Below are 16,483 nucleotides of genomic sequence, written 5' to 3'. Positions count from 1 at the left end.
TCATCCGAATGTAGAGACAGATTAAAGCACAATCTGGTGTATGAACGCATAGTTTTAAAGAGGTAGGAACATTACTAAATAAAAGACATAAAAAGAAATAAAATGCCAATAAAACCAGGAAAGGCTCACAAATAAAAGTTTGCCTTAAGAAGAGACTTAAAAGATGCAACTGACTTGAGTGACCTGACAGGAGACATTCAGAGAGAACATGCAAACTCTAAACAGGAAGATCCCAAGCCCAGGCTGTCAAGCGGATCAGGGATCTTCTAGCTGCAAGGCGACAGTGCTAACCACCACCCACTGTGCAGCCTTGAAATGGAAACGCGTATATTGAAAATAAAATAGATCCCAAAAGTGACCCCTGTGGCACACCATACTTCAACAGATGAAAATAATGATAAATGACAACATGAATGGAACTAGAGAGCACAAACCCTCATCAGAGACCATTAGAACGTCACTGGTATTTCAGTGCAGTGGAAAACCCAGATCGGAACTTTTTTTTAAAAAGTTATTTTCTATTTATTTTTTTCTATTAAATATATGGGTCAATATATGATTGCGGGACTTTTTGTATCATAGTTGACATTTTTGCTGTTTTCAGGCCCAAAATCAACATGGCTGCCTATAACCAAACACCACATGTCATTTTTACAGAAAGATTTATATATACAATTGAGTAAAAACTGAAAATTGAATGTTATTCATAAAGATATTGTAGTAAACCTGTTGACATGTGACACTTGACTCTCACACTACTTTATATTAAATAACTCAGAAGGCCTTGGAATCTGGCCAGTCTTTTCTTCCAGAGGAAATTACATCATGTGGAGCATGTGCGATTTGGAATTAACACACTTCTTTTAGAGGTGCTTTTGTTACAAGTAACAGCTGGAAGTGATTTCTCAGACACAGATACAATTTGTTATTTTCCATATAAAATTTGATATCCATCCATTCTCTATACTTTATCCTCACTTGGGTTGCGAGGGGTGCTGGAGCCTGTCCCAGCTGACTCAGGCGAAGGCAGAGGACGCCCTGGACAGGTCGCCAGTCTGTCGCAGGGCTACATATACAGACAAACAGTCACACTCACATTCACACCTACGGGCAATTTAGAGTAGTCAATTAACCTCAGCATATTTTTGGACTGTGGGAGGAAGCCGGAGTGCCCGGAGAAAACCCACGCATGCACAGGGAGAACATGCAAACTCCATGCAGAAAGAGACCCACCGGGGATCTTCTTGCTGCAAGGCGAAAGTGCTAACCAGTCCACGACTGTGCAGCCCTAAAATTTGATATACTGGCAAAAAAGACATTTCTGTCATGATTATCTCAGCTTACTAAAAAGAAAATAATCATAACAATTTTCTAATAAACTCATTTTATTATTGTTTAGATAATTAGAAGGTCATTTAAATTAGGATGGTTATTTAATTGACATTTTAGTGATATCCAGTCGTTTTTTATTATTAAGTGATTGTTTCCATAATAAATAACGATGGAATTTGTAAAGACATGATCATAATGAACATAAAAAAACATTATTTTTTAAATTTTTTTAATAAAAATGTATGCAAGATATTTCCCATGGACTTCAAAGGTCCCTCAATTATATATTGACCCATATAGTACTATAAGCTGTGATGAACACCGTTTTGCTTATCTGACAGAGATCATAAAACAAAACAAGGATACACTGCAGGGCCACATACTTACCTGACGTCGCTTTAACTGAGGATGCCTCATTTTGTTGTGTTTCCTCGACTCCTTCCTCTGAGTCTCCTCCGCTCGGATCTCTGGTGAGGAGGAGGAGAGGAAAGGAGGATGAGTGAAATGAGATGAGCTTCGGGTGTGATACAGGTTGCTAGGTGCGTTTCGCGGTGGAGGTAAAATGCAGAATGTTTGCGGCGATTGAACCACGTGGACAGGAGTAAATGCCATTTCTGTTCACAAAAAAATAAGATGCATGTTCATCGATTAAAATAATCGATGATGAAGCAGACTGGGCAATTTTTTTTGGATTTCTGAGCAAACAACGTCACTGAATGTTAAAACGCCCTCCAGGATGTGGAAACAAACAACAACAACAAAAAAAAACCGACGTCTTTTCCCACACCTTCCTTGGCCACGCCTCATCAGGGCTTGATTCTGCTTTCCTTCATTGATGAAGCACTCCAGCCTCTCCTCATTCGGTTCAACTGCACCCTGCACTGAAGTCAAGCCTTCCTCTGTGCTGGAGCCACTTACAGGGAAAGAAATGGCTTTTGCAAGGTTCACAAAGGGCCACATGTTCCTGAGGACTCTCTGTCTGGTCTTACTGGGGACCTTCCTTACTTTTGCCATTTGGGAAGCTGGCTCTGACAGGCCGCCATCGTCTGATCTCAAAACACCACAGCAGTTCTCCAGTGACCTGCCTGGCTGCATGGCTATCATCAGTGGAGACATGGGGGACAGGAAAGAGGACTTAGAAAAGCTTCTGGCATCAAGAAAGACACAAAACATCTTCACTGAGAGCTTCTACCTGAATGCAACAAAAGACTGCTCTGCTTTCATTGAAAGTAGAGGTTTTATGACAGAAACTCTCAGTGAAGAGGAGGAAAACTTTCCCATTGCGTACTCAATGGTGGTCCATGAGAAGATTAACATGTTTGAACGACTTCTCCGAGCTGTGTACGCTCCTCAGAACATCTACTGCGTACATGTGGACAGGAAATCCTCTGAAGACTTTCAGAAAGCTGTGGATGCCATTGTTTCATGCTTTCCTAATGTGTTTGTAGCCAGTAAGTTGGAAAGGGTGGTGTACGCTTCATGGTCCAGAGTGCAGGCTGATCTGAACTGCATGAAGGATCTACTGAAGTCACCAATAGACTGGAGGTACCTGCTGAACACCTGTGGGACAGACTTCCCCATCAAAACAAATGGAGAGATGGTGAAAACACTGAAGGCCCTCAATGGAAAGAACAGCATGGAGAGTGAGGTGACCAACAACTACAAGAAAGCCCGCTGGCAGTATCACTACAACGTCACGGACACGGTCATAAATACATATGTGGCGAAAAGCCCCCCGCCCATCAGCAGCCCCATGTTCACTGGAAATGCCTACTTTGTGGTTACAAGAGCCTTTGTCAAGCATGTGTTAGAGGACAGAGATATTCAGAAGTTCCTGGAGTGGGAGAAGGACACGTACAGCCCCGATGAGCACCTGTGGGCCACTCTACAGAGGATGCCTTCAGTTCCTGGGTCAGTACCCTCTAACATCAAGTATGATACGTCAGACATGCATGCCTTCGCTCGTGTGGTCAAGTGGAGCTACCTGGAAGGAGATGTGAGAAACGGAGCCCCCTACTACCCATGTCACGGTGTTTCCAGGAGAGCTGTGTGCGTCTATGGAGTTGGAGACCTCCGGTGGGTCCTGAATCAACATCACCTTCTGGCAAATAAGTTTGATCCTGAGGTTGATGATCTTGCCATCAGGTGTGTGGAGTCCTTTCTGCGTTCCAAAGCTTTAGGCCAGGATCCACTGTCAAAAGAGAGTTATTCCAACATCCTGTGAAGCTTAGAGTAATTTATAAAGTGTAATTTATCAGTCAGTACTTGGGTGAATTCTATGGAAACCACAATTGCTTGAATTATATGAATGATCTTCCACTGAAATTTCTTGAAATATTCTTTCTTGTAAGGGTAATTCTAACCACATTCTGTGGTTGGTGGTGTTGTTGTCAGGATATTGTTTTACACCTTAAGTGAGCTGTGCTTTTTAATATTGTCAAGATGTTGATATCAATTGTGTTAACTTATTACAATTATTCCAAGACTTTTATGATTTCAGTGAAATCTGTATTCGTGGTGCCATCTAGTGGAGTCAAAGTGGAACAGGTCTTCTGAAAAAGGAAAAAAAAGATTCTCTATTGGCACTAGATGTATAAAAAGCTTAAAAAAATGCACTCTTAAGCAGCCTTGCAATAAATGTTAAATTTGCAAAGATTGAAAGTGTTCCCAAGAGTTGTTGATTTAAAGGTATTGTTTTGGAAGATTTGTTGCTGCACAGAGGGCTTTGTATTATTTTGTCTCAATTAACCCTGCACTTGAAACACCTTCTAAAAATGTACAACAAAAATGACTATTACAGGATTGTTCTATAAGGCTGCATTTCAGTAAAGCTTTTCTAATAAATATGTGACTTTATATGACTTTGTAAAAATCTCAATGCACTCTTGTCAAACATACTTAGCGTTTCATCACTGTCTCCATCTTATTACAACTGGAACTAAATGAAATAAAATAAATAAAAATACACTGCAATGGGGTCTGGATCTATGGCTTTACTCGGAGAAAATAATAAGACCTACATCTTTGAGATTCACAAATGTTCACCCTCCAAGAGTCAGAGTTTACATTCGAGTGAATGGCAAAAAAAACAACTTTATTTTCCCCAGGCAGGACTTGAACAGAATATCAGCATTGAACGGTGAAAAAAGTGCCGTCAAAAGTCGCTCTGTGAAATGCCACTCGGTGGGTCAAGGATGTAAAATGCAGTTTAAAATCAGATCAACCATAAAAATATATTAATTTCTCTCCTTTGACACCTTTTGAATATAAATATATATTTAAATGTAATAAAGCAGAACATGCACCAACCACTTGTAACCGAGTGCCTTAAATAAAGTGTAGATACAACAGTGGACTAGGGAAGACCCATAACCTAAAGTTGACAGGATATACCAGAGTAAATAAAAAGGATTAAAACCATTTCAGACAGCATGTGGACACAAGTTGAAGGTCAAGCTGCTTGATACACAAATACAGAAAAAAAAAAAAAAAAAAAAAAAACACAAAAAAAGTTCCATGGTGTAACAGGCAGCATTGTTTCGCAAAAGGCACTTTTCCTGACACAAAGAAGTCTCCAGTCACACAAATGTAAGAGTGGCTGCAGTTCTAAACATTCTTCATCGTTCTCCTCCACATCATGCAGTGCGAGCAGGATCACTCTGGAACAGCAGCGGTGGCGACCTCCGCTTTGCCGTGCATGTCCCGGTCGATTCTGCAGACAGAGTTGACAGTGATCAGACGGCTGTGTGACTGGGATGTCATCTAACACGGTCAAACAACTTTTGTAGAATCACATCCGGATATGTGATCAATACCTTAACATCATTAACCAGACCCATTTTCATAATACTAATATATACACACAGTATACTAAAATAATATCCATACTTTTTTTTTCCTTCAGGTTCCTTAAATATAAAAATCAAATTAAAAAAATGTGCTTAAATATGTACTGCAGAAAGTAAAACCTGCTTATCTGCAGATTTTTTTTTAATTGTCCACAAAAGACTAGAAGTAATTTGAGCTGTTGGAGTTATAGAAATAGTATAATATATTGAATTAAAAAACATTGTTGCCTAAAATGCATTTAGTTTGTTAATACTGTCAGGAACAATGGTAATGTGTGGGGCTCTGGTACATTTGTCTTAATATAAGTCAATGATCCAAGAAACTTATGCACATAAGTGCAACTAATCGTAGCACAGGTTTATATGCTGTAAAAAACAAAACCGAATCTCTCCTACGACCCTGCGAGTTCTCTAAAACAGCACAATCATTATTCTTTTCTAGTATTCTGACATTCCTTATCAAATTTGTCATTTAGCAACTGTACACTCGGTATTTATCAGAAATGAACAGATTATTTCTGTGTGCAGTAGTCGGGCTGACAAAAGTCTGGAGTAATTACCAAACATGAGCAGGGAGTGGGTATGCAGTGAGTCATGCAAAGAGCTGTGTGAGTGAACAAGCAGTGTTCAGTGAGAGCCAGTTACTGAGGAGAACCATGTGAGGACATGGTTCAAGTGCAACCACACACCACAGTGACTAAGTCAAACTACTTCCCCGTATTTCCACCCCATTCGGTCGCACAAACATTAACAAATGTCCCAAACACCAACCAGATCAAATTTTAAACTTTTTTTCTTAATACAAAATACATGCATGTAAATGCAACTCGGGGCCCCAACTTTCACATCAAAAAGCATCAACGTATTTTGTTTCCTCCAAAATATTCTGACTGGTTTTGGACATGATTTGACATATTTACAACTAGCATCAGAGTGGACAAAGGTTTGGGGGGGGGGGGTTACAAGGACATGGTAATTTAAACCATATAGTACTTTGAGATAATAATTAAACTGAGCATGATCTGGCTTTGTGATGACCTTCAGTTATTTGGCTCAGAAAGGAAAACAATCACCAAGGCCAAGGCACCTATTTTTGAAAAACAGTTACTCAGTTAACGTCTCGGCAATGCTGATCATCTGAGAGGAAAATATGGTAATTCTGGAGGTACATTGTTGATTTTGGCCAGGAGGCAACAGAAAATCATCCAACTACAAAACCGTGAAGGAGAATTAGGTGTCTTGGTGCATTTCCAAAAGCCAACTGATCATTTCATTGTTAGTTAAATGAAATGCAAAGGATGCGGAGACTGACCCTGAGTGAAAGTGCATATACCTTTTGTGGCTTTTCCTATTTTTTTCGTCGTCAAACCTTAAGAAGGGGCAGGGAAATGGGGTTAAAGAAAGGAAAAATACACAGCCAACAGCAACCACAGATGCAAAAGAGCAAAACATTTAACGGAGTCACGATGATTATCTGCGCTGCCTTTTGAAACGGCCTGACAAGACGAGGGCTGCTGAGCCCTGAGCCACATCAAGGAAGAACACAGCAAGAGAAATTCCCCAGTATGAGATCAACAGTAATGAAGAATATGTTGTTTAATAGGAGTTTAGAACACAAAGTCATTTAGATTACATGTTTTTTAGCAGTTATGATCCTGTATATGACAAAAGAACCTACATGTGGTATAGACTAGCCATGCAGGAAAAGCACAGAGCTGCAGCACCATCTACTGTTAATACATGAATGCTTACTTAGAAAAGAGTAGCACCACCTTTTTATCACTTAACCTGATCAGAAGGCCTGAACCATAACTCTGTTTGAATTTATTGTTTTAACTTGTAGACACCATATGAGAACTGTGCTGATGTGATGGAATACTCACTGTTTGATACAATCTGGTATGGACACGTACTCCATTGGAACAAGTTCAGCAAGGTCTGTCAAGCTGTACACGTACTTGATTTTCTGACTAAATTTGGAGCTGTGAAAAAGAAGCAGGAAATGTCAACATCTGAAGATCACCCAGAAATATCTTCACTTGATCGTTTTAATGATCATAAACATAACAGTTACCTTATAAAAGGTTTTGTGAGTGCCAGCAGGGTGCGGATAAACCAGGAGGGGTGTACAATAATCAAGGACTTCAAATTCTTCCGTAACCTGGATAAAAAAAAATGAGACGAAGTGTCAACTAATTACATAATCTATATAATAATGCAAACCTTTGCATTATTTGTTGTAAAAACTGCTTGTTTTGCAAGTTTGGACCACTCAGATTTACCTCCTATCGATCTGCTGATAACATTTTCTGAGCCAGCCCACAGTTGGCATCTTTTTCCGAGATGTCGCCCCGTTTAAATACACAATCATATAGTTCTCAGCGACCAAAAGCTCCAGTGTGCCGATGACATACCTGCGAAAGAAAGGATCCCATTAGCGACGGCTGTAAACTGCGCGCTCCACGGCCTAATGAAACTCAAATAAACACTCACTTGAATAAATTGTCCATGATGTATCTGTAATTTGGTTGATTGCTCTCAGGCATAAAGCACACAGCGAACACAATTATGGCATTCAGACCATCCCCATAGTAGCCTGCAGTGAAAATTTAAAATGTCAATTAACATAAATTAATGTTGCAACATTAAAATGCTTCGTCAAAATTAAATTTGATTGTTTTTACTTGATCTTTTTGAGGAAATACAACTCACGTCAAGCACTTAAAATCACTGCATCTGTATTACATGTGTGCCACTGACCTCCATGACTGATGACCCTCTTGTAAGGTTCAATAGCCTTCATGTCCACTCTGTGCTCCTGGTCTCCGATACGAAACACCCTCCAGCGTCTACCCTCCTCCCTCTCCTCCAAGGCTGAATACTCCTGAACCGACTCCACACCTTTCTGCAGCAGCTCTGTGGTTTTCGGCTTAGGGAGATCATCTGAAGAAGAAGAGGCACTTTAAAGCTACAGACTGAACATTGCAACCCTTGGATGTGAAATCAGATCATTCTGATCAAATATGTAATAAAATTTTCAGATCAGTCAATTAAACATATTTTAACTTTTCAATCACATGCATCGAGCTTTTTTTTTGTTTTTCGCTTTAATCTTTTGAATCTTGATGGCATGCTTTTTTTCTCTAAATCAACACCAACAATCAAATCTCCAATTCCATGTCTCCTTTTCACTATTTTCTATGAAAGCCTCTTCTATTGTACTGTACTCCATTAACATGGTATGCCACAGTATCATAAACAGACATAAAGGTATCAAAGAAACACTCACAATACACCACGGCTGAAAAATACCTGAGGACTTCTGTGCATCTTTTGCACAATGATTAGCTGCATGACAGGCAGAATATGTTTCCAGCATATGATGCAGACATTAAAGTGTTTAAATGATCAAATTTATTGAGCATGCAACAAGCAGAATCAAAAATAACTAAGTAGTGCAACCAAATCACAACAACACATCGTTATGAGGATTTTTCTGTGAGCAGCATATTTCCAAAATAAACCCAATTTATAATACTAGTATGCGTTTCTTTTTCAAAACTAACCCTTACCCAAATATATAGAGCTATGCTGAAAATAAATTCAGGTAGCACAATGCCAAATATACATGCCTCCAATTGAATACTAAATATATTAGGTTCAAATTTATTATGTAAAACTGTATTAATTTGTTGTTTAATTTCTTGTGGTTCCTGTAATATGCAACACACTAAATGACTAATAATCATCAGCACAAATGCAATGCTAAAATGGCTGATATCTGACAACTGCAGCATTCCACTGCTACCTAAACCACAAGTGACAAGCTGCTATTGTTTCTTCCAACTTAGTGAATTTTTACAGAAAGGAAAATGGCACAAGGAAAAAACTTGTAGTGAAAATGAAAGGGTGTGGAACACGGAAAAAAAAAACAAAACCCATGATTTGTTTGAAGAACTGACAACATGATTTGGACAATGAGGGTTGATTGACTCATGGTTTGCAGTAAAGAAAATGAAGGCTGTCCATGAGACCTTACCACAAGGAAGAGAGAAACCTGTTGCTGGTCTGCAGCCTGTTTCCAGGCAGAGAATGGAAACAATTCTTCCAAGTGAAAAAGAGGAAGGCAGCAGGTTGGAAACACAAAAACAACAAAGCATATTTTAACTACACTGCAGGCAGTCAGCTGCCGAAGCAAACCTGTAAAATGAAAGGAAGAAAATGCCAACGGATACTAAGAACCAGGAAATAAAAGCTTCTGTTCAACAAGCCGGCCATTAAACCCAAGGACACAGCTTTATAGAAACATCTACCTTGGATATGAACTTGGAAAGTTTTCTTTGCACTTCCTATCTCATCATCTAAATGTGCATGTTAAGTGTTATGTATTAATAGGGCAAACTAGAACAAACAAGGTTGAAAGATACTTCTTATATACTAAAGCTAAGGTCTTATTGCTGTCTTCACAATAGAAAACCCTTACCTTCCCATTCAAACTCATTACTGTTGTCTGATGGAGTGTCTATGTCGTCCAGGTCCAGCTCTGTGCTTTCATCCAGCTCATCAGAGAGAAGCGAACCTTCACTGTGGTCCAGTGTAAGACTGATGTCTGGAGCTGCAAGCTTTTTCTTGGCCTTCTTGCCATGGGTCATTGCATAGCCTATTGTAGATACCAAATCATTAGTCGTTATACTGTTTGTGAGAACAATTTAAGGATTGGTTCAGACTTTTTATAGTCAGTAACAATATAATAATCATGTTCAGTGAAGAGATATTTTCTTAAAGCAACTCCAATTTTAGCAGGGATGGGTACCATTAAGATCTAAGTGGTATTGCTTCTTTCAATTCACTACAGTACTCTTATTTGTTCTTTTTTTTTTTTTTGCTTTTTTAGACCAAACATTTTCTTCAACAGTATTTTTACTCTGCAAGATAAATAGTTTACATAACAAAACAGTTAAGAGTACTTCTTCCACTACTGCTAAGGCCAATATTCAGTAAGAGAAAGGCTGCAAAAACAAAGCAAGACAGAGTTTACCAAAAGCTCACAAATCACGAAATCCCTCTGCTCTGAACGCTTAATGTGAATTTCTGAAAGATAGTTAAGATGACACTTTGACCATTTCAGATTGAATTTATAAATGCACCCATCGGTAAACAAGCAGCTAGCTAATGGCGACATTTCATCACTAACTCGTGTTCATATAACTGACTGAAGGCTCTAGCTGCTGGCATACACAACATAAGAGATGAACTACTAGCTAATCAGTGAAAAAATGCATTTTAGCGCCTTTATGAGACTAAATCTCACTCAGTGTTTTAATGGAATGATCGAGTCACTACACTTAAATAGAAAATACTTGTTGCATTTGTGGCAATAAGTATGGCAAGCATCAACTACAGTGAAGTTTAACCACACTTCTGAATGTTAACTTCTCCCTGACAGTGTCACTGAGAGCAGGATGGGTATGGGTGTGTGTGTGTGTGTGTGTGTGTGTGTGTGTGTGTGTGTGTGTGTGTGTGTGTGTGTGTGTGTGTGTGTGTGTGTGTGTGTGTTTGCGTGTCAAAGATAAAAAGCTGGCCTCGCCCGTTGCACACAAGCTCTGATGCATCATGGATGAATGTGAAATACACTTGGTGAGATAAAACATGCAACAGAACATTTATGTAGCAATGATATATAGGTAATTATAATGTTGGAGCTTATTGATCTCTGGTCATTTAGCCCCAGGACATGCTCCATGCCAGTGTTTTGAGACCCAGCCTTATATTTAAATGACTTTCTGTATATTCTGAAGTTCAGCCACATTTAATATGAAACTTTAAAAGTCTGAGTTACACAAATCAAGTGGGACTTTTAATGTTAATCTTTCAGTATGACAAGATTCAACTTTACCCTGCTTCCTTTAATATCAGTCCATTGCAGCTCTGCAAAGACAACACTGCCTGAGAGGATTTTACACACAAAAAAACCACCTCATAAAATACCATTTTCCATGGGTGTTTAAATATGAGGCCTCCGGCTGCTGTTGCAATGTACTACTTTTAGATGAACTTTGCAATGCACCAACAAGAATGAACAGTAATGATTTCAGCAACCAGTAATTCTCTTAACATACATATCTGACACGTGTGACATTTAAGAATTAACTAAAAAATGTGAACATGTTCCTTAATATTCTCCTGCAGCAGTGTATAGTGTAGTAGTGTGTTGTCAATACCTGGGTCTCCTTCCTCGGAGGTTCCTGCGAAAAGGTCATCTTCAAGCTCCTCTTCTTCTGGGAGGGGCCTAATATTCAAGCAGAAGGTAATCTTGTCTTCAGTATGTCTACGCTGCATGTAACTTTCAGAACATATGACAAAGCTATGAAGTATGATCCATGTGTGACTGAGACAATACCTTGGAAAATCCTCATCCTGCCACTCTTCCTTAAGTTCAACTCCTTCCATTCGTAAGCGTGCTTCAGTTGTGGCGACTGACTCTTGACGCTCGAAGCTGAGAAAGAAAACAAAACAGGGCAATATTTTAATCTTTATGGTCTCAAATTGCTAAAAGGTTCTCTTGAGCTCCAGATCCATTAGCATCAAAAGGAGGGCAAGCAAAGATTATGTGTGAAATCCAAAGAAATAATTGGTCATCTTTCAGTTGTGACTTGTACAATCCTCAGGGGATTATGGGGGAAAATGTTTAAGTTCTACTGACTTGTCAAGAGTCAAAGGCAATTTTTGTTCTCGGGTTAATACCTCAAGCAAATAAAAGCTTCACAAAGTTAGTGGACAACAAGTACACTAAAGCACACAACCATACACTCTGCAAGGAATTGTGTACATTGTAAAATACACTAAATTTCATCATGAAAAAGCTGATTTTATTTCAAATGGTGAATCAAATGATAAAATTTCCATTTTTAACCTTCTCAATAAATCATTTATATATGCTATACTGATATGTAAACTATATATATATATATATTCCTTTCTTCTACTTTCAGTCTCAATGAACCGATGAGCTAGTAAATGGTCTGTATTTATATAGCGCTTTACTATACCTGCAAGGTACCCAAAGCGCTTTACATGATACTTCACATTCACTCTAGTAGATCAACATCTGAAATCTGATGCAAATACTGTATGGTTATGTTGGTTTTTAATATTAATACAGGAAGATCTTTAGAACTAACTGACTTTTCATGTCACTTTTGCATTCAAGCACTTTTTACAAAACCAAAGCAGCATTTCCTGTGTTCTCCTGGCTTTGTGGATAACCTTCAACCTCTACTTTTTACTGTATAATAAAAAGCCGAAACAAGTTTTCATGTACTGGAGCCAATGTCACCAAAGTGCTGCATCAACTCAGCGAAAGTTCTGTTCACGTTTGGAGGCAGGGCAGTATTTCACTCTTAATCATCACAGCAATCCTCAAAGCTAACATGTCCTCATTGTTTTTCCTTTCTCCAACGAACCAAACTTAATGTTGATATGAGAAGAAAACAACCATGATGCCTTTGTTATTACCAGGCAGCGACTGGGCAGATGCTGTGCATTGCACTGTTAGTCCCATGTTCGAGAATCTCCTCAAGATTTTCAGCTCACAACTGGCCATATAATCAGATCACTGGCTTCTTGAAAAGCTTACAAGCTTAGTTTGTAAACCGTAAGACTACTAGCTAATGCTGACCATGGTATCAGTATCTGTGCTGTACAGAGCTGGCTTTGATGCACTAATCGTGTACACGACTGTATTTGTGCTCCAGACAGAAAAACACGCTGGGCATTTAGTGCTCAGCATATCATAAGGTATCAGTGTAGCTGTCTGCTTATACATAGTTCTAATCCCCACATTACATGTGAAATCCAACGACTACAGGAATGTGGTTTCCTGAAGAGGCACCTTTGCAAATAAAAGTGCACTGGCTGCATATAAATAGAATCACCTAAATTAGGAAGTCAAGTGATAAATGACAGTTTAAACAATTACAGCAATAATGAAGAGCTAAATTAAGATGCAGATTGATGGTGGATAGTTTGACAATGATGACACCTCTTGGCCAAGGCTTCCCTCAAGACACTTCACATATACAGTATACATTCTACACCAATTTAAAGAAATGTCAAGATCAAATTAAATCTGTTACAAAATGTTGTCTGTCAGAGTTGACTAAAATTTTCAAAAAAGAATTCAGGTTTCTTCATCATGATTGTATCAACACTGAAGGCACTACTATTCTGTAATATGATTCTCTTCTTCGTCTGCACATTTTCTTTGCTGTCTTCCAGTTTTATTATGAAAGGTGTTAGGATTGATTATTGTGGTTTATCTCAATGTAGTTCCCTTTACAGGAGTACGTTGCAGTCCGGTTTTATATGTTGCAACAGTTGGAGTTCCCCAAGCTTGGTCCCATTTATGACATTGTATGATACATAAATCAGTTTATGTTGGATAGCGAGTGGCTTATTTAGGCTTCTGTGAAGTTCTCTTCAATTTTAAACTGATAACCCTTCTGTCAGTAAAAGCTATTCTACATGAAGATTAAAAGTGCAGGAGCACAATTCATACCCCCTTAACCTTTAACACAAAAATATTAGGCATTTTTACAAGTAATTCAAATACAGATGTGTAACAGCTTTGCAACTATAATGATGCCCATAAACTCGTAATGAAAGGCAAATCTGACTGATGCTGTGTACATGAGGTCGCTTCGCTGTTGTTGCTTTTGTTTAGACTGTGTAAGAGAAGTAAGTGTTCATTTAACAATATGGTAAGTTTCTATAATGCTGTTGTACTGGATTGCATTATAATGTAGCATACCAGCCTTGGTCTATCATGCAATTTTACTTACTTTCCTGGCCAGGCTGTAAACAGCAAAATGCCAAAAAGTTTGGAAAGGATAAGCCCCCATCTTTTATTAATGCCTTTTTGCAGGTTAAGCACTAATTCAGCTTGCTGAAAACAGGTCATATGTTTAAAAGGAAACACAGGATCCTGTAATTATGTTTCTTTCTGGGATCTGTGTCCAGCGGTTAGGTTTTGCCTGTAAGAGAAGGTCTTCACTTGAGAAGCTGAACACATAAATAGAATAAAATAGCAGAGAATCGCTGGTCTGTCAAACAACTTTCAAACCCAGTGCTCTGAAAAACATTAGACTCCTGAACATAGACTGTCATCTGTCTTAGGTGAACAGCATGCTGGGAGAACAGCATTCTTGCCTTGGAGCGATGAAACCTGAACCTTGCTAATGTTTTTAGGGCCGGGCAAACACCAAAATGTATAAATACAGACCTTCCAACGAGTCCAGATGGTGACCGTGGCTGAGGAAGGCCGACAGGAGTGGAGACTCTCTCCCCCGACTGTGTCTGCACATTGTCTGGAGTTGTCCTTTCCTGTGGCGTACCTCTTGATTTGGTTAAACTGTCTTGATATGCCTCTTCTCCCGTTTCAACTGTAGATGTTGTGCTGTTTTGCAATTCGTTTAACTCCTCGTCATCACCTTCTCCCGACACTCCGGAAGATGAGGGACTGGAAGTCTGTTTGTTGGCCAAATCCTCACGAGTCCTCCTGGGTGTGACAATCTCTTGGCTGCTATTGTTCAAACTCGTATCACTAACACCCTTCAGCACCGCTTCACTCTCAGTCACATCCGATGCCATGAGTTTCTCCGTTCGCCCTGCTGCTGGAGCGGGTCAGAGTTAAAGAGTCTGACGGAAAAAAAATGATTAAACACAGCCCAGCTAGTTTCCCGAATCAATCAATCTACTAAGTCTGACTTGCACAACTTCTTCAGAAGTTTTTTGGCTAGCTGACGTCCACTGTGCAGCTAGACAGGAGACGTGTTGCTAACAGCTAGCTACGGCAACTAACAGCATATCTTATTAACCAAATAGTGTCAAATATCACACGGTGTGCCCAGATAGTCACCTTTTCTAAATGCGTCACAGTATGAACCCAGGAGTCCGAAAGTGTGCTAGCTTTGCATGAGCAGCGGTCGTACTTATCAGCTTCCTTCCTTCCTCCAAGTCAGAATGCTGTCCTGCGGACGTAACAGACGTTAGTCACGCTAGCTTCGGGGCTACAGTTAGCTACTGTAGCCAGCAGCCACAGCGCAAGGTAAGCTATATTGTCCACCTAACGCCTATTGTTGTCCATTAAATAAACTCAGCTGTCAACTAAGAAGCAATGTCATTCCGTGGGTCCATGCTAAGTACAGACCCACCCTCAACTTGTTTAAAATGCCAAGTTTTCCGGTATCAATCTCAGCAACAGCAGAATTAGCTGTTTGCTAACAGCGCCAGCGAACATTATGTTGTTACTCGGCCACCTAGCGGTACACAGAGTTCTGTGGAGTCGCCAGTCGTGTTTCCTGCAGGTTTGTATCTAATCTTTCCACATATATGTCAAGCTAGAGAGGTTGATAAAATCTCCACACATTGGCGGCCTACTTCTGCTCAGCAGACCTCAGATTTTAGCCTGATAATTGCACCATTTTCAAGGTAAACGAGCGTAACGCACTGCTTCAGCCAAAGTTAAGCTAGCCCACTTTGTTTCTCTAAAGCTTAACTAATGTTTAGTCACTTCAAAATGAAAGTAAGTTTTTATTTACGAAGATTTAAAATTGGAGTTCTGGTGCAGAACAGAAGACACAGACCTTAATGTTATTTATATAGCACCTTGTCATACACAGAGGTTATTCAAAGGGCTTTACAGTCAAATGTAAAACAAAGAAACAAAATATTGGTACACACAGAATTCAAATAAAAAAAATACAGTAAAGACAAGTTGAAAAAAACTGTACACAGATTTATAGAGTAATTAAAATTCATCGACTAAAACCAAAAAGAGACAAGGGGGAGGGAGATAAAAGCATGTAAGAGAAATATACATACACTAGTACAGAGTACAATTGAAAATTGATGTGATAGAAACTTAAGTGATTAAAAGTGCAGACAGTCTTCACCTTACTTTAAAAAAAAAGTGAGAATTACAAGTCAAACAAAAAGCAACAGTATCAAAGCTGTTAAGTTTTAAATGATAAAAATAATGTTAATTAAGTGAGACAGCTGGACATATTGTGTCGGAAAGTGCAAATTATTCCCCAGAGACAGTGCAAAATGTGTAAACAGCTTCAAATTTGCAAAAGGGTATTAATAATCCAATTTAGAAGCTGTGTGTAAATGTAGTGCATTGAGTCAGTATCTATGGTAGCGGTTAGGGGGAGAAAGGCTGTGTCTCAGGTTTTGTTGATGAAGCAGCTGCTTTTCAAAAAGTGTTGAGAAAATGTTCTGCAATAATATCATAAGAAGTGCTT

General features: G+C 39.1%; 2 protein-coding genes and 1 long non-coding RNA gene across 9 annotated transcripts in view; 2 read left to right on the top strand and 1 right to left on the bottom strand.

Moving 5' to 3' along the window:
* Window positions 1–1,796: 1,796 nt before the first annotated feature.
* Window positions 1,797–3,993, top strand: gcnt3 (glucosaminyl (N-acetyl) transferase 3, mucin type). The gene has a single exon (XM_022189573.2). It carries the CDS (start codon window positions 2,168–2,170, stop codon window positions 3,554–3,556), a length of 1,389 nt encoding a protein of 462 aa, XP_022045265.2. The 5' UTR covers window positions 1,797–2,167; the 3' UTR covers window positions 3,557–3,993.
* Window positions 3,994–4,310: 317 nt separating this feature from the next.
* bnip2 (BCL2 interacting protein 2) lies at window positions 4,311–15,599 on the bottom strand. 4 transcript variants are annotated; one of them, XM_022190705.2, is made up of 11 exons: window positions 14,461–15,593; window positions 11,581–11,676; window positions 11,402–11,469; window positions 9,664–9,840; window positions 7,941–8,123; window positions 7,674–7,776; window positions 7,463–7,594; window positions 7,255–7,341; window positions 7,064–7,162; window positions 6,514–6,549; window positions 4,311–5,044 (listed from the first exon to the last, which is right to left on the bottom strand). In XM_022190705.2, exons 1-11 carry the CDS (start codon window positions 14,826–14,828, stop codon window positions 4,987–4,989), a joined length of 1,407 nt encoding a protein of 468 aa, XP_022046397.1. In that variant the 5' UTR covers window positions 14,829–15,593; the 3' UTR covers window positions 4,311–4,986. The 4 variants fall into 4 exon arrangements, with proteins under 4 accessions (XP_022046397.1, XP_051808377.1, XP_051808376.1 ...); XM_051952417.1 differs by having other exon boundaries at window positions 6,493–6,549; window positions 14,461–15,536; XM_051952416.1 differs by having other exon boundaries at window positions 4,311–6,549; window positions 14,461–15,599.
* The window catches only part of LOC110948956 (uncharacterized), a 92,235-nt gene continuing 90,914 nt past the window's right edge, over window positions 15,163–16,483 (top strand). For all 4 annotated transcript variants that reach the window (XR_007943874.1, XR_007943872.1, XR_007943873.1 and 1 more), the window contains exon 1: window positions 15,163–15,285. This is a non-coding gene — a long non-coding RNA (uncharacterized LOC110948956). The remainder of the gene's footprint in view (window positions 15,286–16,483) is intronic.

Source organism: Acanthochromis polyacanthus, chromosome 8 (assembly GCF_021347895.1).
Source record: "Acanthochromis polyacanthus isolate Apoly-LR-REF ecotype Palm Island chromosome 8, KAUST_Apoly_ChrSc, whole genome shotgun sequence".
Taxonomy (NCBI): Eukaryota; Metazoa; Chordata; class Actinopteri; family Pomacentridae; genus Acanthochromis; species Acanthochromis polyacanthus.
The sequence above is the reverse complement of the archived record's forward strand: the minus strand, read 5'-3'. Positions and strand labels throughout refer to the sequence as shown.

What these genes read in the sequence shown, in the direction of transcription:
- gcnt3 (XM_022189573.2), top strand. Translation starts at nt 2,168, where the DNA reads ATGAAGCACTCCAGCCTCTCCTCATTCGGTTCAACTGCACCCTGCACT.
- bnip2 (XM_051952416.1), bottom strand. Translation starts at nt 14,828, where the DNA reads ATGGCATCGGATGTGACTGAGAGTGAAGCGGTGCTGAAGGGTGTTAGT. An exon ending in CCATCTGGACTCGTTGGAAG is followed by an intron (nt 11,677 to 14,460) that starts GTCTGTATTTAT and finishes TTTCTTTCTCAG; the next exon opens with CTTCGAGCGTCAAGAGTCAG. An exon ending in CTCCGAGGAAGGAGACCCAG is followed by an intron (nt 9,841 to 11,401) that starts GTATTGACAACA and finishes TATCTACAATAG; the next exon opens with GCTATGCAATGACCCATGGC.